Raw genomic sequence first — 21182 nt, forward strand, 5'->3', positions numbered from 1 at the left:
CTTAAGACTGGAATGAAGGAATTTCCACTTTGTTGTGCCAATAAATGCAGCCGAAGGTTCTGGATGCGGGGACTTTCCTTGCCGGAGGCAAATAGCTGCTGGGTGACTTGTCTTCCTCTGGTCCTGGAGCTCCCTCCCTCCCACACCAGCGCTTGACACGTCTGTCAGACGAGTGAATCAAAATCCAACGCCTCGGAAATGTCTGAGTCCAACGTCACACGATTTCTGCACCCCTGAGGGAAAGCAAAGAGCGTTTCTGTTTGCTCCTGCACATGAGGCGACGCCGGCACTGACGGATGGACCCCACATGGCCCCGGTGGAGGCTTCTGCTCGTGAAGCGCTCCCAGCAGCGTAAGGAGACAGTGATGAAGAGCCCTGACGCTCAGGGAGCAGAGCAGCTCTGCTGAGCTCCGCTGCCATTCGTCACCGAGCGGGAACCTGGCTCAGGCTGCTGCCGACTGGACTTGACTAAACTCCTGTAATCACTGCTTATTAAGTCCCCATCAGCAGCGTGCGAGTCCGTCGGCCAGTTCTCCCTTCAGCCTCGGCCAGACTGAAAAATCTCCACTTATTATTTTATGTCCAACTCAGGATGATGCCCAAACATCTTTGATTCAAAGCTGTTATAAGCTACTTTTTAGACTAATAATAGCTGTCATGCCTAAACTTGAAGCCTTTGATGTACTCCCACAATCATTTCCATCTTTTTTTCCTATTTTAATTCGTGCTGGGCCACAAACCAGACCGACGAACCCAGTGGAGCATCAACAGCTAAATAAGCAGTCACGGCCGACTAGCAGGTGCAGATGCAGTTCTGTTTTACGACTGACTTTAATCAACTCGATGTAAGTCTCATTGTGACGAAAATGTGTCAATGTCGCTTTAAACTAAAGGCCTGTATTTATAGGTTTATCGGAGCCTCGTTCTGACACCGAGCCCTACTAATTGAGCTCTCCACAGACACCTCCCTAGATCTAAAATGGGTAAAAAGTCCATTGTGGAGGTGAAGAGGGACAAAGTAGGCCAAGGACTCTCACAGAAAATAGACTGTGACTCACTAAGGGGTCGGTTCATCCTGGGAAAGCACAGGAAATGGAAACAAATGTGGGTTAATAATGATAATAATCCTAGAAGTAACAGATGGGTCAGGATTAATTAAAGGGGTCAGGTTTACTTCAGCTGTAATGCTGGTGATTTTATATTTAATGCAGTGAACGTCCAGTACCACCACTACCTGAATGTACGTCTAACTTCTCTATTTGACCCAAAACATCAAATGTGTGTTCAATTTAAACAGTAACATAACAACAGGTAAATTAAATCTGTTTGACAACATTAAATGGTAATTGTGTAGATGCACTTAAAATATCTGTTAAGAATGGTGAATAATAATTTATATACATTCCATACTTATAACAAAAAACTATTAAGCATGAATGGAGTGTGAAGACCCTCTCTAGGTAGGTCCTTGTTTTTAGGAGCCTGGTAGAATTCAGATCAGCTGGTCCTTAACCAATAACACAAATCCATAGATTCGTTCTCCTGCAACGCCCCCATGTGGCGACATGCGTCAGTGCAGGGTATTAAAAAGGAATGCTTCAAAACATCAGCCCATGTTTATTTATGTAAGTCCTCAAATGACAAAGAAAAAAAACATACTAACAGGTGGTGGGCTCAACCCTATACAGAGGTACAACGGTGAGAAACACTCAAACTATCACACAGGTAACAGTCAAAGCTCAAGGCAAATAGAGTACATTTTCAAAAGATCCATCAGTTCAACTCATCACGGGGCCTTTGGAAGCAGTGGGTTGTACAAACCAGCATAGACTGAATCTGTTTTACTTACAGTATTTCTTTTGCACCTCATCACTTTGACTGTTGAGCAAATCAACTGTTGACATCATCAAGGCCAGTCAGAAGCCAATTCAAGACACACACTTAGCTCTCATGCACACAGTGACACACAGATGGGCCCATTCTCATTTCAACAGGTAACGCACCGTTAACTCTTCACACGTCCCAAGTCCAGTAACGAAATCTCAGTTACACAGTTAAAAGTGGAAAGGTGTAGGTGTTACATACCAAATTCAGCAATATTCAACAGATGCATACAGCTGTGTCTTAAAACGCTCAGTTATAAATGGTGGTGAGGTGAAAAACTCAGAAAGGGCACATTAGGGAGAAACAGGGCTGGAGTGGGCTGATGAATGAACCCGTGGCACTTTGACCTCTTAAGGGATTAAAATTAGGCATTGGCATAAGTAACAGGTGGTAAGGCGCCAGTAATTACATTGAAGTCAGGAGTTACTGTGCATAAGGAATGAAACTCTTACACCCAGTGTTTCTGTCCACACTTAAATCATGTCCATGATGCCATGTTAGCAAGAACCATCATAGAGTTAGTGTCATCTACCAATTGGAGAAACTGGTATATAAAGGATCCTATGCATGCTTGGATCTCCTTAACCTGACGAGAAATACAAACTCACAACCGGCACTTCACTCTTTGTACTAAATCATGATTAATCATGTTTGTGGCTCAGTTATCCTCAATATTTTTTATTAGAGGACCTGGACAAAGAGGATGAGGAGCAAGAAACACAGTACACATCTAAAAACAAATGTAATGCAAATATTAACAGCAAGGTTGTGGATTTATGAGCTAAAGTATACTTCCTATATGTACACTAGATCTGTCGGATTTGTACAGAAAATATTTTCAAGTATGTTAGACGACCCCTTTACACAGATGATGTGAATCTCTCCTGTTGTAAACCCAAGAAGGAAAAGAACTCGGGTAGCATTCTTTTTCTAAACATTGTGGATGTAATGTTCTGTATAAGGAACATTGACTACTTCATGAAGGAAACAGATCTATACCATGATAAAAAAGTATAAATGGCAAGTTATTGGACAGCAGTCAGCTGGGTCCTTATTAGAAAAAAAAAATCGCAGTGCTCCATTAGCATCAAGTTCTGTTATCAAGAGTTGGCTGTTCCCTTCTCAACGATGTCTAGCTCACATTTGCTTGTGAATGTCTGTAATAAAGTGTTTCTTGTTCTAATTCTGGCAGACAGCTATTGCCTCGAATCTGAGCAGCGAGGCTGTGGATCCATGGATACATATTCCACAGGCAAAGGCCTAAAAATAATGAGAAAAAAAAAAAAGATCCAAAGCATTTTGCCACTGAAAACACGACCTGACCTTCTCTATGCCATTCAAGACTCTTCATACAAAACTTAAAAAAACAACTCTTAAAAGAAATATAAAAACTGGACTACCCTGTCCTGACTCACATGGAACAGCAGGATTGGGTAGGGATGATAGACCTGGGATCAGGCTACTTTCGTTGTACAGCGGCAGTATCTTCATCCTTCAAGACAAACTTTTTCCTCAAAGCTTCTGAAATCAGAGAAGCTGAATCCTCCTCCCTCAGGGACGTACAGCCTCTATGGTACCTGGAATGACACACAGCAAGCATTTACAACCTGTGAATAAGGGTCTTCATAGCATCATTGTAAATTGAGTAAACCATTAAGTTGTATATAGTAGTAAATATCTCACCTCAGGCCAACTGTGCATAGTAAGAATAGTATGTAATAACATAAATGTTTTCTGCTTACCTGTCATGACTCATTTTCATTCGGTTCATGTCCTTCAGGATGTCCATAACATCAGCAAAACTGGTGGATTTTGATAGGGACACTGTGTCCTCCTCTGCCTCCCGGAAGTCCATGCTGGGCCTGTCCAGGTCAAAGGTTGCAGAGGCTGTCATGGAAACAGGTGGCACTGGGTCGGGGACCAGCTCTGACATCATAGAGTCTACATCTTTATCCTCCTCTGCCTCCTCCTCTTCCTCCTCCTCCTCCTCTGTGACGTCGCTGATAACAAAGGATGCGGCAGCTGTGGCAGCCGGCTGGTAAGATGCTGTCTCAAAAGGTGCCATGGAGAAGCTCATACTCGTGTCATCTGGGGAGAGCAGATCAGGTGTCAGGGGGTTGGAGCCTGTAAGAATCAGAACAAAGCAGAGATTAGTGGCACGTTGATTTTGGGATAGATTTCCTCACAGCCTAAACCTTAGAAAAGTAACCCAGTCTAATAATTTACAATTTACAACTTTTTTATTTTTCATGAAAAGGTTAAAGTTACATTTTTCTTCCACAACGACCTTTGTTCACATGCTATCTCAGGGGAAACCTAACTGAGAGCTGAGTTGGCTCAACAACAGAGCTAAAAATCTGATACTTGAAAAGTATCAGATTAAAATTATTGGAAACACAATACACGTGAATACCTGATACTTTCTCATCCCTCTATAAATGTTTAACGTGCGATGTCCAATCTCTACTCAACCCAAGAGATTATCTTTAGTCACTGACCTACAAACTGCTGCCAAGACATCTTATTACCAAAGAGATTTAGGAGAATCAGGACAGCTGACAAAAGAATCACAGTCACATGAATACAGTAATTCTTTGGTAGGCTCGCACTCAGGTGGCCTCAATAAAGCAATCTTAGATCTACAATGCTTTATGAGTCATACTTAAATAGTAATAAAAGTAATACTGAAAAAAAACAGTCATACTGCTAACAGTTCTTAAATCCTGTGTTATTCTATAGACAAGTACATTTTGTGAAGATGGCAGTTCTGGTTTGGATTACCCACCAGAATCACTTGACACAATTTTTGCAATCTGTGCACGCAGTTTGCTGAGCTCATCTTGCAGGGCTGTGGTACGGTTTAGTGCTGTGACCCCAGGCTTCCTCAGTCCCTCCACCCTTTTGCCCTCGCGGCGGAAGTTGGGAACAGATGAGTTCCGGTGGAGCACCAGGAGAGGTGTGGGACGCCATTCGTGTTTTAGAGGACGTGAGTCACTCCTAAAAAACAGAAGAGTTATTGATTAGTGACTTCAGGCAGCTGCTTTAAACCATCTGAAACCTAATGCAGTGAGGTACAATTGAATGTGAAGTAATGCAACAGCCCTGCAATGTTGTTTGTTCATCAAGTACTGACCGCACTCTGGCATAAGTCTCTTCTTCATCTGCAACAATCCAGGCGATATCTGCCAAAGTAGGAACCATAGGCCCATCCAAAGGCCGTAGAGAAGGCAGACCTGGCAGTTCCTGGTGCACAAGGATACAAGACTATTTTATAAACAAAAATATTTATAATGCGGTAATAGACTAATGTCATATTGAATATTGTATGTACCTGGAAACATGCCCTTTGTGTTGGTTTAAGTGGAAGTGTGGAACCTATTCTTCTTACGACACTTCGAGTAGATCCATGAGGCTTGTTCTGCCAGATAGGAATAACTTCCTGCAACACAAAAAAAACTCTGTCTCTCCATAAGCTGTAATATTTTCACATCCAATTTTAGTTTACTTTAGTTTATTTGCCTTCATGTACAACTGTAGAGAAAAAAATGCAGTGATATAAGCTAAAGAAGCAACACTCTTGAAAGTAATGATATATCTTACTGTATCTGTCTCCATAGTGAAGGTGGGTCAGTGTCATTCACTGTTAAGTTGCACACCAATGACTGGTGCTAGTAGTGGCTGCAGATGGAGCAGTTTAATGGGCAGAGGCCATGTCTGGCTGACTTCCAACTCTTGGGATATAAAAGAGTTATTACTTAGAGCATCTTGAGAGAAATATGCAGGATATAAACTTAAATACATTATTTTACTACCAAATCAGATCAAGTTGTATAACAATTGCACAAACGTTTTAAGATTGATTAAACAAATTTCTGATATCTGATATGGTGGTTAGATATTTGTTGAAGTCACATGTAGACAGCTGACGTATTGTCTAAACTTTAACGAGCAAGTTGCATATTTGCTGAGTAATGCAGCAGCTTATACCGTGAGATATCAAAGTGCAATTGTATAAATGAAATACAGAGAGATCTAAGATCTTTAGCAGAAATACAAATGCCTCAAATAAATCGCCGTTATAAAAATGTTTTCATGTACAAGTAGCAATACCACAAGGTCGCGTGCTTAGATGATAAAATACGCCGTTCATATCTTAGATAATTATCGATTACATGCCTCCAAACAACTGGCACACGTTTGTAATCTTCCCGTCGTTGGAAAAATTGTTAGAGTTACACATATGCTAGCATAGCTAACTGCTAACTAGTAATTATCACGATGCTTGCGTTACCGCAGGGTCCTCTGAATAACGTCACCCTAGATGAAAAAAAGGTGAAGAGCTTCAGGAAGATATAAGCGTAGACGTTGCGTTTTTGTTTGCACTACCTTTGCTCAGTTCGCCACGAGCCGGTTACTAAGGTTATAAGACACAGCGACCGTCCGTTAGCTTTAGCACAACCAACACTGCCCCCTGGTTGAACCTCAAATGTGCAATAGACTACGACGTGTGTTGCGCTTATATTCACAATATGCGATGACAGCGAAACTTACAGCACACGAAACCTTGGAAAGCAACACGGTTGAGCTTTGTTTAAATAGCGGCTCCCTGCCTTTCAGAGTTATGTTTTCGTTCATAGGCCGGAACTACTGCCTCCCTTCCCTGTGATCTGATTGGCTAGGACCCGGTGACCTCACTCTACGGAGACTGGTCTTCGAGCGCCCCCTAGAGGTGAAGTTGAGCAGTGTTGAACATGGCTACTTGCTTTAAAAATACTTTTAACACGAAACAGCACGATTAAATGTTATCGTTGTTCATTTTATGAGCTTTGTCTGGACAGAAAGGGAACTATAAAGAATTTAAAATTCATTCTGTTTCTGTTGTTTCATACGGTCGAATGCTTCCTAAGTATTTCTTTCGACCTGCAACACACTCAAAGATTGGCGCAACGCAAGATGGTTCACCACCACCGTCGCTGGTTGATTTCTCCTTCCAGGAGGAGACTATCTTGACAGTCGGCCATTAAAAACCCAGGGCGGAGCGTGAGTGTTGAACTTATTACTCTTGTCTGCAGTGATATCATAACACTGCAATATGAAGACGCGTTCACATGACCGCCACCCGTCTCCATCCTTTGGCAAAACACGGGTTAGTAACGGTGCCTGCTCGTTTAAATCCTCCATGTCTGTCTGGGCTTCTGATGTAATGCTTCTCTGCCGTTGTAGCGGTCTCTATTTTCTAGTGTTTACTAAAACGCTTGGTTCCTGCAGCCTGCGACGATGCATGCGCCCCAGACATACACAGGAAGCGACATTATGCACTGTTATATTTTGCGACCACATGCCAGAGCTCTTGCAAGCCGCAGGATAAAACTAAGCTGATGCTGCTGTTAGATGACGTGCAAATCGCCAGCCAAAGGACGCGATCCTTGCAATGCAACAATATGCGAGGGAAATGCATATATGACAGTTTAATCATCATCATCAGATGCACTTATGGGAAAAATACACAGTCTGTTTGAAACATTACTTCCTTAATGGGATCATGTGGCTGTAGGTACTGTACAGGAAGGAGAGCTTTTAACATCTGATCTCCCTCCTGATGTCTATAAAATCAGCTGTTACGTTGTTATGATTCACTGTCTGGTGCAGGTGCTGTAACTGGGGCAAAGGATAGGCATGAAGAATAAAAGGAGGAGGAAGGATGCCAGCTGAGCCTCTCATCCTTCTACATTTGCCACCACTGCCAGTGTCTACACTAAAAAAAACTAGAAATGGCTCAGTCTATGAGGAGACCGGAGATTTTAGGAGCCATGGACCGTGAGCCCAAGAGGGACAAGACCAGAACCGGCTACTTTGGCAACGTCAAGAACAGGTCAGACATAAGAATTGTATCTTTTTTTAGCACGATATGTACATTTATATCAGCATCCAGTGTCGCGGACAGACTCCAGGCATCATCACAGGGCGACATGAGGAAGGAGGCATCTTCCCAGGAACTCACTTCCTCATCTATCGCACAGACAACTCCCACTCTCCTAAAAATAACCGAGATCAGCCCGAGATGTGAACGTTGCACTGTACGCTTGAAATGTTCAATCCACCTTAAACCCTGCCCCAAGACAGGCTTCAGATTTAAAACTACAAATGAATTTTTGATATTTAATTTTCTCTCCCCTCAGGCTGGGTTCTAAGCTTCCTCCCGGCATCTCGCAGCCTCCACAGTTTGCCAAGCCACCCTGGGAGACTCAGCCTCAGTCTCGGGGAATGCAGGAGTCTGCCGCCAGAAGCCAGCATCAGCACCACCCCGTCCTGGGCCGGCCCCTCAACCACATCCCCCACATCAGAAACCCCAAACTGCGGCAGTACTACCTGCAGGGTAAACACTGTGCTATTCACAGGCAGGCTGCAGACAGAGGGCTGTCCGTGTCTCTGCATGGAGGTGTTTTCCTAGATATTCTGAACCATGTAGTGGAATCTGCATTAATCTTGTTGGGAAGCTGATACTGCATTGCTTCCTCATACTATCTGCGAGGTAAGACAGACGTGTTCTGTTCTCGTCACAGGGACTTCATGGGACAATGCTGGACTGTCAGGTGACGCCACAGGCAGCACAGTGAGTCACATGCTTTTGTTTTTTCCGTGCTGACTTTATTTTATTCCTCGCAATCCTGTCGCCTGTGACGTGTCAGACTTGAATTTACTGACTCACGGGTTCTGTTGGCACTGCCTTCGTAATTTACGGTCCTGAAATAGTGTGATAAGGCGTCCAAGGTTCAGGGATGAGCGTCAGAGCTGTTCACCAACGCCATGGGGAAGCTGTTTCAGAACCTCTACCACAAATACAGCAGGAACCTATATTCAGACTTTTATTCTAAGGTAGTTGTCGTTTCTGGGTCTTTTTTACTTTTCTGCTCAGCTGTTTAACATGGAAATAACAAAAATACAGAAGTCCTGATTATCTTATGTTTGCCTATGATTCAGCTGTGTATTACTGTGAATCTGGACAAGGTGCTAGTGGTTTTTAACTTTTTTCTGTTTGTATCCAAATTTTCTATTACTAGAATTGTATGAATCCATAGACAGATTGCTTTATTCTGAACATGTCCTGTAAATATTAATGTTTTAATTAAGCCTGATTCTGTTTAATCTATATTCTTCCAAACTCTTGTCAAGAGCGTTGTCTGGAAAATGACACCTTTAATATAATGTGCGGACAATTGTGAAGGTTGTGGTTGTAGCTTTGGAACTGTAGTGTAGTTATTTCTATGTATTTGATTGCCGTTATAGACCGTTAGTGTTTTCATGTTAACTCATGCACACTCAGGCTCACAGACTATTCTACTCACACTCAGACAGGGAGCACACATAGTTTTTCTGTGTTGACATAATCTGTCAGGCGCCAGTAATCTAAATTGGGTCAATGGATCCATCTGTCGGTGGAAGACAGTTGAGTTTCAGATGTTTTTTATTTAAATAATCTTACAAACATCATTTATCTAACCTATTATTATCAATATCGGATGATTAGCAGCTGGTGATGTTTGAGGTGTGACTATTTACTCAAAAAGAGCCTTAAGAGATTTCTGTCGGCTGTGCTTTAGGGTCTCCCTGGGGACACGGTGTTCAGTGTCTCATCTCAGTTTAATGGTACCAGTGCAGCATCAGCAGAAAGGAGCCACCACGCCTCTTCAAATGTACCCTCCCCATCTACGTTTCTCACCCCCAGAGAGGTGAGAGCTGTAAGCACATGACACGTGACACATGTATTAAACATACAAGGCTAGAAATTTGCCTACTGCGGTTGGCTGGATGTGAGACGTGAAGTGAAACCTTTTTTTGTATGCTTTGAATACGTAGCTGGAAGCAGGAAGTGTTGCTTTACGTTCAACTCCTATATAATCACTTGAAGCCTGTCATTAGAAGCAGTCTTTTTAATAATTGTTACCATTGTGATGCCAGGTGTTTGTACATAGTAGTGCTGACATAGCTTCCAGACATCATGACAACAGATGATGTTGAGGCGTTTAAAAAGAGGAAGTAGACAGTTTGTCTCTGAGCTGTATCCATTTCAGTGTTTCTATTATTATCATGGCTTCCATTCTGAAGAAACTGTCTGTCCACAAGGGGAAAAACGCGTCCAGCGGTCGTGGGTCGTCTCGGACGGAGCTGAATTCAGAGTCTGATCCTAAAGAGAAGACGCAAGCGGAGGCTGATCAGGACTCTTTGGATACGCTCTCTGTTCCACCGCACTCCCCCTCACCGGAGGCCGAGTACGACAAGCTGCTGGTGAGCATAAGATCATGTTTGCCACAGATACTGGTGGATACATACTGTAGGAGAAGTCACAGTAATGTATGAAACATGTAATTCAGGTGGGAGAGAGGGGAAATACTGTAATTAGAGCAAGTGCAATTCTGGCTATGTGATATTGTACAGTTTATGCAACGTAGACGGCAGAGCCTTTCAGTCCTTGTTTCACGACTGTAGCTTTAAATAGCAAACATGTTACATATATAAATGCAACACAGCTTTGTTTATGTAGCACATTTCATACACAAAGTAATTTTAGGTGCTTTACAGTGAGAGAAATTTCACAGCCCTAAGAGTAGGTTACTTTAACTTGCCGTTCAGCTCCTCAGTAGAAAATTAGAAGTAATGTTTCAAATGCATCAGATGTCATTGTTACCATTAGTGCTTTTTATTTTCATCCTGATGCAGTCACCACGCGTTTATTTCCACTATTTAGCAGCGGCGAGGAAAGAAAATTAGTCGAGGAGAATTTTTAATGGATTAAATGAACAAAACACGTTACCACGGTAACAGGCAGCAAAACAGGCTGCTCATCACAACATCACCGCAGAGAGAGAGAGAGAGAGAGAAGAAGCACAAACAAAACCTGATTACATGGTGTGTATTATGTATTATGTAGACAGAAGCCTCAAACCTCTGACACATGGTGGATATAGTCGCTTTAGTTTCTATGTGCAGATATATGAACCGGCCTATTTGTCTGTGACGCTGACAGGACGTGGAGGCGGTCCCTCTGCCTGATGGACAGCTCTGCTTGCTGGCTCTGCCTCCTGAGTGCTGTGAGGGGGAGGGAGCGGAGGCCATGCGCTGCCTCAAACTCTTCTGTCGCTTCATCACTGACAGAAAGGTGAGCGTGGCCGGCGCTGCTGCGTCTCTCTGCAGGATGCGTACACATGTAGGCTAATGCAAAGGCTTTGTGTCTCTGTCAGGGCGTGGTGTCCGGCATCCTGCTGGTGACGCCTAATAAGATCTTCTTTGACCCAAGTAAGACGCACGTCCTTGTGAAGGAGCACGGCTGTGAGGAGTATCTCCTGTCCTATTCTATCGACAACCTGGCATCTGTCGCCTTCTTCTCTGACATCTCACACGTTCACTTCAGCGCCTCCCAGCAGAGGTCAGCAATAATTTGCAAAACACACTCTCAAATGGCACGAAAAGTCAGCGCAAGGGTTTTATATTGTTTTTGTTTTAGGAGAAAGGGGAAGAAGATGCTGCAGAAAATGTTCAAGAAGCGAGCCGGCAAACTGCCAAACCTGAAGGAATCGTCTGTTCCTCCTCAAGTGTCTGCAGTTTCCTCAGATTTGTCCAACGTGAGCCTGAATAAAGGCGCCTCTGAACAGGAGGAGGCGGAGAGCGGGGACCTGGCGGAGGCGGAGCTTGATAACAGCCCTCTGGAGGTGCTGTCGGAGGCGTGCGTCGCCGGTCTGGGAGCCGCCGTCCTGAACAGTGCTGCCACCTTCTGCTTTGGAGGTCAAGAGGCGGAGAACAAGGTGAAGATGGAGCTTCTGCAGACTGACCGGACCGAGGCCTCTGACGTGAACAGTCACACCACAGGTATAATTATGTTTTATTCCTTTTATTCTCTGCACCTGTAGCTTTACAATTTGTTCTTATTTCCTAGCAGCTCAGAAATTGACAGCAGGCGCTTCTGGGAGCCTGATGTTTGTGCGGCTGCGGGTTCAGCCGTCGGCAGGAGAGAAAAGAAGTGTGGGAGGTCTTCACCTGGGGCTGCTGAAAACAGCGCCGCAGAGGGAAGCATGGCTGGCCCTTTCACAAGAAAGGTACAGGAAGTGGTGTCAGAAGAGATGAGTCGTAGCAGTGGTTAACGTCTTGCTCCTTTTAGTTTGGCAGAAACCAATTGAAAATGGTTTCTACTAAAACAATAGGTGAAATAATTTTAGATGTGTGTTTTGTTTTTTAATTTGGTTATGAATATGATACCAAGCATGTTTACTTTAGTTAATGAGTAACACTAAGCATAACATGCTTAGTTTTGTTGTTTAAACATTGACGTCGTCACTAACGTCTCTTCTTGTTGAAATGTATTGTGAATATTGTATCATAACCTACTCGAGTTAAGAATTTACAGATTATATGAGTTCAGCAAGTGAAACTTTTTTATATTTACTGATTTCACACTAAATGAGAATATTAAAATGGAAAATTCCTCTTCCTCCATAGCTCCGACAAGTTGTACGCCTACCTCACGCACTGTCGGCCGGACTTGTGTATAATTGAGGGAGCGGACGAGGAGGAGGGGGACCACGACGAAGAGGAGTTCATACTGATCGACGATGAAAAGGAGGAGAACGAGGACGACGTGTTCCAGAGGCGCCGGAGCGCAGGAGACGACTGGGAGGCGAGTGGGTTTTATATTACACAGAATCACTGTGTTCGCTCTGTTTGAGTCTCACCTTCGGAATCGCGGGTGCAGATGGTGTTAATGGATGAGGGCCGGGAGAAGCCGCCGGTCCCCGACAGGGATCCTGACGGACTCAATAAGGTCGTAGAGAACAGCCACATTTTAGAGGCCTCGCATGTTAAAGAGGTGAGAGACCAATACGCTACATGCACAAAACTCTATAGTGATGTTAGAGGTTAGATGCAGTAAAATCCTTCACCATTTGGCCTTTTTAAACCCTGTCCCCTGACTTGATGGTCTCCCAGTTGCACAGAGAGCTGCCCCCCAGGACGGTGGGCCACACCTGGCAGCTGGCCTACAGCACGTCTCGCCACGGCGCCAGCCTCAAGTCCCTCTACCGGAAAATGGCCACTACGGAGTCTCCGGTTCTCATTGTCATCAAAGACGCACTTGATGAGGTAGAATGCGTAATAAATGCATTGTCCCTGCCAGTCTATCAGTCCTGGTCCTGTACAAGAATTCTCTGATCCGTTCTCTAGATATTCGGGGCCTTCCTCTCTCATCCTCTGAGGCCCAGTGAGACTTTCTATGGCACTGGAGAAACTTTCCTCTTCATGTTGCACCCTCGCTTTAAGGTAAGACAACTGCCAGTCGTCCCAGTCATGAGACTGTAGTAAACTATGATGGATTCATGGGTTGGTTTTATCCTCTCTCTCCTCAGTGCTTCAGATGGACTGGAGACAACTCCTTTTTCATTAAAGGAGACTTGGACTCCTTTGCTATTGGTGGAGGCAGGTAATGTGCTTACATGTAATAGAATGATGATGTATATGAGAGTCAAATGAAGGTAAAGCATGCAAGCGTCCTTGTTTGATCCACAGCGGCCACTTTGGCCTGTGGCTGGATGAGAATCTGTACCTGGGTCGCAGCAGCCCCTGCTTGACCTTCAACAACTGCTGCCTCTCGGAAACCGATGACTTCCGAGTGATGGACCTGGAGGTGTGGACGTTCTGCTAAGGAGACGGGCTGATGTTGACTCTCAGCTCGTCACCACTGATCAGCTTTGTGAAGCTGCCTGCTCATTTCATGGTAGCGCCCATGAAACTACAAACTGATGAATTCACCCATGGTTGACTTTGAACAGCCTGCTTTAACCAGGGACCTGACTCATTCCTGTGGATTTGGATAGAGACCGGACTTCTGCTGTAGTGAGTAGAGCTGAACGGTTATGAACCTGGATTCTGAGTCCTCACTTTTGGACTAACACATCTCAGAGACTGCACTTTGCTCATAATGTGAATCAGTAACTTCACTGTATGTGGTAATTTATTCTGTGAAATGACACAACCTGCCGTCAGAGGCACTGCTCATCCTCACTGTCACGTCAGCGTTCAGCTAATGCTGATCTTGAATCAGTCTTCATATAGATTTACTAATCGCATGTGGTTTTAATCTGCTACAGTAGCTAAGGTTCAGCATCTAAACACACTAAGAACAATACCTTGAGAGGAACATCTGAACATCATCAGCGGTGTCTGAACCTCATGACTTCAGATCAGTAACTCAATAGCCTCCTCTACCGTGCTGACACTGTACCGTGTTGTAGATTAGCTAATAAAAATCTGCACAATGTGGAAATCACATTTCAAACAAAATGTATGACTGGTGTTGCCAGAAATCACTTTGTACAAAGACTGTTTTATTTCACCTACTGGAATATGGCACTGGTACATTAGATAAAACTGATGTCCCCCTAATGGCTCCAATCAATCACATGTAATTATTATATAGGCCATATTTCTCATGGCTATGACAGACATTAGAATCTTTATATATGAATCAACTAGAATATTAGACAAAGTGGAAAAAGGTAAACCCAGATTTTCTATTTTACTGAGTAATATTCATGAGTAAAAATGGTTTTGATTGGTGCCTAAAGGAGGATAACAGGACACGGTATAACATACTCTACAGCTGCTGCTGCCTGATGCCAGCTACTGCACACGAAACAATCGTCTTTGGTGTGATGACATACTCCTAAAAACCAGAAATCGGCAAAAAATCTAAACAATTTGTTTCGGCTGAAAGTACAAAAAGTAACTGAACCTATCGTGTTATGTGCCACAGCCCAGTTGAGGTTTTTTCCCTGCTGCTCGTGTCCCCCGAGTCAAAGCTGGGTGTTCCCTCCAGCAGCCTCAGCAGGAACATCAGGCATTACCCAGCCCTGACTAAGCTTTCAGGCAAAGCCTTCATAAAACGCTGAGGCAAACTGGAGGCGACAGCTGCACCGGCGGCGTCTCTGGGTCCACGCAGCCGCGGGAAAAACCCTCTCGCTCATTACATATTGCACACGTAACACAACGAGTCGTGATGCACATGGGGTTCGTCTTATGTGCTTATACTCAGTGCAAGGTCTCGAGAACAACATTTCTCAGAGGAGGAGGCTTCTCTAATTGCTGGAAGTTGTTTTTCTTTCTCCAGATAATTGCCCAGAGGAATGAGCATCGTTTCCTCCTGTTCCGTCTCCCGGTCTCAGCCACGCACACATTACTGTGCCAAGTATTCCTTGGCTTTCTCCATGCCCTCCTTCAGGAAGCTGATATACGTGGACGTGGAGGGGTCCTCAAACCCCCCGGAGAAGCTGAACGCTGCTCCGTCCTCCTCCGGCTTCATGGCTGTCTGGTCCAAGAAGAAGTTGGCATTGATGTGGTGGACCTGAACATGTATACATGGTGAAATGTTAGAATGGAATTTAGTTATTACTTATGAGTATGATGACTTAATAAATATTTACAATGGTTCCATTAGGCAGCGCCACCATCATCTCCACAGGGAAGCTGTACTTCTCCAGGTGCAAGCGAGCCTTTTCACTCAACAAAGGGTTCTGCTCATCGGCCTGATGAACGCAGAAGTACTGCATTAATTGGAGGATCGCACAGTGAAAGGAACTGGAGCATGAGCGTTTCTTTAATTACCTGCATGTTCTCCAGCTCTTTGACCAGAGACCAGCTGCTGATGAAGCTCTGGTTGAGCAGGGCCAGGACGGGCGAACTTTCCAGGACGGTCTCCCGGAGAGTTCGCCCCGAACCTAGAGACATGTAGGAAAAGTAACCAGCTGAAAAGTCTGAGGACTGTGAACTCGTGCTGCAGCAACATGACTTTAATTAAAACAGTTTTGTGCTGTTTAGTAAGTTTTATCAACAGGTGCTTCATGACTAATGACCTCACCTCAGCAGGACTGGTCGTCCAATGCTCCCCAGAGCAGGATAGAGTGAACGAGCTTTTTCTCTGCTTTTGCTCTTTCAAAGGCGTCTGAAAAAGGCAAGTAAGACACCTGGAAAGAGAGCGACGAGGTAAACTACATACACGTTCCATTAAAATGGGAAACACTGGAGGATGTGGGTGCTCACCTTCTTGAAGGGGTAGAGGGTCACCTCCATGCGCCGAGCGGCTTCGCGCTGACTGATCTCTGAGGCCCAGTGGATTTCCTCAAAGACAAACTGGATCGGCTCGGTGCTGCCGTCCCGGCGGTCGATGACGTTGCCCTTCTCGTCCACGATGACGGAGGGCGTGGACGGGCCCGCGGACTGCAGCTCCATCTGTGAACGCGGGAAAAGGTTTTAATGTAAAGTATAACCCAGGTGTGAGTTAGTCTTGAATCGCAGCTGTACCTGCGGCAGAAATCCAATGTCCACCTCCATGTTGCTGCTCTCGCTGGCCCCGTACAACCACTCCATGTCTACGTTCAGAGACCTGGGACACGGCGAGACGCCACCGGGTCAAACTGGAGCTACGGGAGCTCATAACAGCATGAGGACACTGGGCGGAAAGGTTTTACCGGTCGCTGGGTACGTAGAGGTGGAAGTGGCGCACGTGAGACGCATCTCGGGAGATGACGATGTTCCCGGCGAACTGGCCCGGGGTGAACCAGAAGGGGAAGTCTGGAACGTCATTGAGCTGGAACTCGGCATGAATCCTGAGGAAAAGCCACTGAAGCCATTTAACCACCAGAACCAGAACTTATGAACTGTACATTTCAAGCCGTTTGGACTTCCTGTGACTCCTTCTCACCTGAAGGCAATGTCATAGTAAAAATCATTGCTAGCTTGAATGCAGGCGACTGTGCCCTGAGGAGCGAAACGCGACTTGATGAAGGGCCGAGGGTGGAACATGCTCAACAAGGAGTGGATGAGAACCTGCAGCACAAGACGAGAACCCGAGCCCCTGCGTTAGAACCTCAGATGGTCAAATCCTGCTCAAGGGCTACGGTGACAAACATACCTCTTTGCCTTTGGGTGTGGGGGGGTGGTATCGGTTGTTAGGCAGGTACCCAGTGAAGATGTTCAGCTCGCTGGGAATAACCCACCACGTGTCCCCCACCTCCACCTTGTTCTTCGGGGGCAGGAAGACTCTAAACTGACTGGCGGAGAAGGATGAAGAAGGCACCGCTGGGTTCCTCCACGACCGCAGCCCGCTCAGAGAGCTGTGAGACACCTGCAACGAGTCGAGGAAGAACACGATCCAAGCTCCCGTGAGGTTTCTCGGTGGTTCTCGCAGTGTTTCCAGTCGTCTTACCCCGAGGAACCCATCCTTGCTCTTAGTCATAGACTCAAGCAGCAGCGGCTGCATTTTGGCCTCCAAGGTCAGTGTCTCCCCGTCGGGGTCAAGGGCCACTTCCTCCTCCATATCAGCTGGAGGTGTAATCCCTGAAGGTCACGTGATCGTGATATAGGGTTGTAAGTGATAACCAGGATTAGGATTTAGCAGAACAGCGCCATGAATGAATGAATGAGAACAACAGATGTACCTGTGAGCTTCTCTGCGATGGGTTTAAACTCCTCTGGACTGAGAAAGAGATCATGGTCTGTGTCCAGGGAGGAGAAGAGAAACAGCCCCTCGGCGCCCAGGGTTCGAACGCTGTCTTCCTATTGGAGAGACACGTGTGTTAGACTGAGCCTTCATTGATGTTTCACACGCTTGAGAGCATTTCAATGCAGCATCAAAACCAGGACAATGGACGTGGCTGACGAAGAACACGGCCGAGAGCACGACGCGTCTGTGTGAGGGCTTCACATTCTCTTGGCGCCTGTTACACTATTTGCCGGACCTCTGCATATTTGCTTGTGGATACGGATCAGCCCAGAGGCCACGGATTCCTCCCCTTGTTTCAGGCAGATCAGCCATTCTCAGACAGACGCGTGCAGACCAGCGTCTGTGCAATGGAGGGGGGAGGGGGGGGGGGCAACTTGTCGACCCGCTGTAGTCAAACAGGAGGGTGAGTTTGAGCAGCCGGGACGGACCCAACCTCTCTAATAAAACAGCGTGGCGCGGAAAAGTGCACGTGTAGTGTTATGTCGAGAAAGCTGAAGTACTTATATAAAAAGAAAAGGTACATATATAAGATTCACTAAATAACTAATCATAATGCAAAGTTCACACAGGCTGTAACGTCAACGGCTCATCTTACAGTAGTTTACTTTATTATGACCTGAAGTTTTTAGAGAATATTAACTAACACTAATTTAAAATCGCTGCTGTTTTGGTGAGAAGTGTGTGATTTCCAGATGTGGAGCTTTCTTACATGGCGTTTGAGGAACAGCGCATCTTGGTAATACTTGATCCCAACGGCGAGGAGGGGAACGGCACCGAGCATCAACAGGGTCCAGATCCCCCTGGACATCCAAGATCCCGATCCCGGTCCCGATCCCGGGCTCCGATGTCCATTGTGCGCAGAAATCTGGCTTTCCTCCGCGGGTGTTCCTTTATCCACGTCTGCGGCCATCCTCAAACTCCGCTAAGGCTGTTCGGACGAGGACATGGCCCCCGGACAGTAGACAACAAACACCCCCCGGTGTGACCTGTCGGCTTGAAGTCTTTCAAATCCGAGGCCAGTTCCGTCGTCCGGCAGCCGGGGACTGCGCGTCTTTCCCCGCAGTTACACCCGCTGGCAATAACTGCGAGCTGTTAGCGAGCAGCACACATTCCTTATTTCCCTCACTAAATGTACAACCGTCTGGATGTGGTTAATGCGCGTCAAGGCAGCGTCTCCTACGCTCGAGAAACCGGATGTTGCATTTTGTAGGTCAAAATAAAAGCACCGTTAAAGCGTAGACCCTGAAACAGCGTTAATACAAAGTCTAGTCCGGCTTTATTCCACATGTGCCTGAACAAATCCCGCTTCTGTAGACTGCTAAAATAACTTTTTGCTTATTTTTAATCTCCCTTTTTGTGTGTACCTCTAACTTTGATAGCGATCAAAGTGAGCAACCTAATTTCCCGTTGGGATTAATAATTTTTTTTTTATTTCATTTTTATGCAGATCTATTAAACTAGTTTTGTCTGAATATTTCATTTGAAAGACTATCAAATCTAATATCTTCCATAGTAAATTGATGCGGTGGGCAATCTCAGAGAGTTGTGATCAAGCAATGTAGGACGTTTTGACAAATAAATTAAATTTTGAAAGTCAAGACCGGATAAGGTTCAGATTTTGTGGTCATCTAAATGTTAGCTGCTCGTACAGCGGTCACATTTAAAGGGCCAGTTACGTTTCAGGAACGTCTGCTAAAACACGTAAATTACACGTTTCTTTGCCAAAGTAGCCATTTATCCTGTATTTGTAACTTCATGTCTAATCGAAAGGAAAACGTCGTTTCTGTTGGATTGTGCTTTTATAACTTAATTTTATACTTACTTCTTGGCAATCTTATATTTGCATTGCGAAGAATAGTAACAATCTAAATAAGGTTTAGCATAAATAATGAATTGCAGTCCACAAGAGGGCAGAAAATGGAGATAAAGAAATAAATACTATTTATGTGATAGGATTATATTTAATCTCTCTCTGTCTCATTTAAACATCATCATTATTCCATTTAAGTTTATTATTCCTCACAGTCATACTGTGTATATACTACTAAGTACAAGATGTAGTACATTACCCAGAATAAGGTAAGACGTTTTTATCCCAGTCATTTCCATTACAAATGGCTGAAAAATACATTATTACACATTATTTGTCACAACGACGTTCAACAATGCATCTGAAGTCTGTGACAGCAAGAGATAACGGGCATTATGCATAACCATGCTTCTATTACTAGGTTAATCAGTTTATGTGTGGGTTAAATCGGGCAGCTCTCAGTTCATGTCTTCTTCTATAGGCTGTGTCTGGACTACAACAACTTTTGGAGGGATGTAGGAGCCCATGCCCGCTGCTCTCTCTGCCTCTGCCTGGGTGTACGGTTCCTCTCTGAGCTGTTTCAAACTGGACAGAATAAAGCAGGTATGAAACACATGAACCCAATGAAACTGTGAAAAAGAAAATGTTGGAAATAAAGATTCTTTACCGTTTTTTGTGCACTTTAGTTTTGAAATGGTCTTTCAGGGATTTCATGTCCACAAAATATCTCCTGCAAGACAAGTTTCACTTTTACTACATTATTGAGATATGAAATAGAATTACATTTTAGATAAATGTTTTTGTGCATTATAGAAATAAATATTCTGTATTTATCACATATGCAGACAATTTAGTTTGCCTACATTTTCTATTAGTGAAAATAATCACTGTGAAGATACTGCAGTATTTGTTATCAAGCCACAGAAAAATAATTTCTTCGTCTGGACCATTTGAAGTCTAGAATCTGTAGACTTACGCGCAGTGTAAACAGTAGTTTTGAGCACATCCTGTCACATCATAATCCACCTCCTGATGCAGCAGCTTAGCAGCGACTTCTGGCTTCATGTCTGCGTGAATCTGGTCCAAATCTTTCGTCCTGCGCTTTGTCTTCCACGTCTTTGCAATGTTCTTTCTCTTGTCATTCTTGTGGTTTCCCACTTGTTTCGATTTCCCCATGTTGGGTCGTACAGGACTGGATAGAAAAGATGAAACACAGGATAGTTAATTTTTTAGAATTATTATTTCTGCCATCTATCGAAGTAATGTTTACATTGATCTGTTGACAAACTGCCATCAGTTTTGCGGTGGCCTTGTCGTAGAGAACACACACGATTTAAAGTTTTTTTTAACCGATCATGCTAATTATACACTCACTGGGTGAACAAACTACAACCCAAACCTATTTGTTACCTTAAGACAATCGGTGGTATAATAGATTTGTTCCTAAACCCCTCAGAGCTCTGTTTTACGACTTACCTTACACACGTGTGGCCGAGAAAGAAATATTTACTTCCGGGTCAATTCGTGTCCACGCGTGTCCTGTAGAGGGAGACAAATGCGTGTAATTGTTTGGATAAAAAATATAGAAAATGGTAGAAAATGGCAAAAAAACACATCAAGTTATCGTCTGCATGAGCCTAAGACCTTGTAATTAACTGCATGCTGTACGAAGTGTTTACTTAAAATTGTTATACTTAAATGAAAAGATAAGTACCACAATACATAATATATTCAGATAAATGTCTTGTAGCGAATGATATTCAATTATAAATTACATGTATTGGCCTGCTCATAGCTCTTTACTGTCTTAGTTGTCTGGTTAGTTGCGTTGCATTGACATTGTTAGCTAGTAAGTTAGTCACTATGTTAGTTAGAAATTAAACATTTTCTTTATTTTCTTGATAAATCCCTGTTTAGAAATTAAATTCATTACATCTTGATTTC

General features: G+C 44.3%; 4 protein-coding genes across 12 annotated transcripts; 1 reads left to right on the forward strand and 3 right to left on the reverse strand.

Moving 5' to 3' along the window:
- Positions 1–1597: 1597 nt before the first annotated feature.
- Positions 1598–6586, reverse strand: mtfr1l (mitochondrial fission regulator 1-like). 3 transcript variants are annotated; one of them, XM_029139689.3, is made up of 8 exons: positions 6436–6586; positions 5485–5615; positions 5216–5323; positions 5018–5127; positions 4670–4881; positions 3627–4008; positions 3300–3461; positions 1598–3144 (listed from the first exon to the last, which is right to left on the reverse strand). In XM_029139689.3, exons 2-7 carry the CDS (start codon positions 5497–5499, stop codon positions 3344–3346), a joined length of 945 nt encoding a protein of 314 aa, XP_028995522.1. In that variant the 5' UTR covers positions 5500–5615; positions 6436–6586; the 3' UTR covers positions 1598–3144; positions 3300–3343. The 3 variants fall into 3 exon arrangements, with proteins under 3 accessions (XP_028995522.1, XP_028995521.1, XP_028995523.1); XM_029139688.3 differs by having other exon boundaries at positions 1598–3461; XM_029139690.3 differs by lacking the exon at positions 6436–6586 and adding an exon at positions 6271–6426 and having other exon boundaries at positions 1598–3461.
- Positions 6587–6873: 287 nt separating this feature from the next.
- Positions 6874–14215, forward strand: si:ch211-15d5.11 (nuclear receptor coactivator 7). 6 transcript variants are annotated; one of them, XM_029139610.3, is made up of 16 exons: positions 6874–7030; positions 7534–7756; positions 8064–8260; positions 8448–8497; positions 9486–9614; positions 10009–10170; positions 10910–11041; positions 11124–11308; positions 11387–11748; positions 11816–11975; positions 12376–12553; positions 12629–12742; positions 12862–13014; positions 13096–13191; positions 13278–13351; positions 13438–14215. In XM_029139610.3, exons 2-16 carry the CDS (start codon positions 7656–7658, stop codon positions 13571–13573), a joined length of 2229 nt encoding a protein of 742 aa, XP_028995443.1. In that variant the 5' UTR covers positions 6874–7030; positions 7534–7655; the 3' UTR covers positions 13574–14215. The 6 variants fall into 6 exon arrangements, with proteins under 6 accessions (XP_028995443.1, XP_055361770.1, XP_055361771.1 ...); XM_055505795.1 differs by having other exon boundaries at positions 11819–11975; XM_055505796.1 differs by having other exon boundaries at positions 11390–11748.
- Positions 14216–14234: 19 nt separating this feature from the next.
- Positions 14235–18610, reverse strand: selenon (selenoprotein N). Its single transcript, XM_029139621.3, has 12 exons — positions 18138–18610; positions 17364–17481; positions 17132–17262; positions 16838–17050; positions 16628–16752; positions 16395–16532; positions 16228–16309; positions 15967–16155; positions 15785–15890; positions 15532–15644; positions 15351–15452; positions 14235–15271 (listed from the first exon to the last, which is right to left on the reverse strand). Exons 1-12 carry the CDS (start codon positions 18336–18338, stop codon positions 15104–15106), a joined length of 1686 nt encoding a protein of 561 aa, XP_028995454.1. The 5' UTR covers positions 18339–18610; the 3' UTR covers positions 14235–15103.
- A 759-nt stretch (positions 18611–19369) lies between these two features.
- On the reverse strand, positions 19370–20777 carry znf593 (zinc finger protein 593). 2 transcript variants are annotated; one of them, XM_029139730.3, is made up of 4 exons: positions 20715–20777; positions 20215–20430; positions 19906–19968; positions 19370–19823 (listed from the first exon to the last, which is right to left on the reverse strand). In XM_029139730.3, exons 2-4 carry the CDS (start codon positions 20412–20414, stop codon positions 19697–19699), a joined length of 390 nt encoding a protein of 129 aa, XP_028995563.1. In that variant the 5' UTR covers positions 20415–20430; positions 20715–20777; the 3' UTR covers positions 19370–19696. The 2 variants fall into 2 exon arrangements, with proteins under 2 accessions (XP_028995563.1, XP_028995564.1); XM_029139731.3 differs by lacking the exon at positions 20715–20777 and adding an exon at positions 20649–20689.
- Between the last annotated feature and the right edge of the window lie 405 nt (positions 20778–21182).

The sequence above is a fragment of the Betta splendens genome, chromosome 22 (assembly GCF_900634795.4).
Source record: "Betta splendens chromosome 22, fBetSpl5.4, whole genome shotgun sequence".
NCBI classification, from domain to species: Eukaryota; Metazoa; Chordata; class Actinopteri; order Anabantiformes; family Osphronemidae; genus Betta; species Betta splendens.

What these genes read in the sequence shown, in the direction of transcription:
- mtfr1l (XM_029139689.3), bottom strand. An exon ending in GAGACTTATGCCAGAGTGCG is followed by an intron (nt 4,882 to 5,017) that starts GTCAGTACTTGA and finishes TCTGTTTTTTAG; the next exon opens with GAGTGACTCACGTCCTCTAA. An exon ending in ATGAAAATGAGTCATGACAG is followed by an intron (nt 3,462 to 3,626) that starts GTAAGCAGAAAA and finishes GTGTCATTCCAG; the next exon opens with GTACCATAGAGGCTGTACGT.
- si:ch211-15d5.11 (XM_029139610.3), top strand. Translation starts at nt 7,656, where the DNA reads ATGGCTCAGTCTATGAGGAGACCGGAGATTTTAGGAGCCATGGACCGT. An exon ending in GTGACGCCACAGGCAGCACA is followed by an intron (nt 8,498 to 9,485) that starts GTGAGTCACATG and finishes GCTGTGCTTTAG; the next exon opens with GGTCTCCCTGGGGACACGGT. An exon ending in AGGCCTCGCATGTTAAAGAG is followed by an intron (nt 12,743 to 12,861) that starts GTGAGAGACCAA and finishes ATGGTCTCCCAG; the next exon opens with TTGCACAGAGAGCTGCCCCC.
- znf593 (XM_029139730.3), bottom strand. Translation starts at nt 20,414, where the DNA reads ATGGGGAAATCGAAACAAGTGGGAAACCACAAGAATGACAAGAGAAAG. An exon ending in AACTACTGTTTACACTGCGC is followed by an intron (nt 19,969 to 20,214) that starts GTAAGTCTACAG and finishes CTTGTCTTGCAG; the next exon opens with GAGATATTTTGTGGACATGA. An exon ending in ACTAAAGTGCACAAAAAACG is followed by an intron (nt 19,824 to 19,905) that starts GTAAAGAATCTT and finishes TATTCTGTCCAG; the next exon opens with TTTGAAACAGCTCAGAGAGG.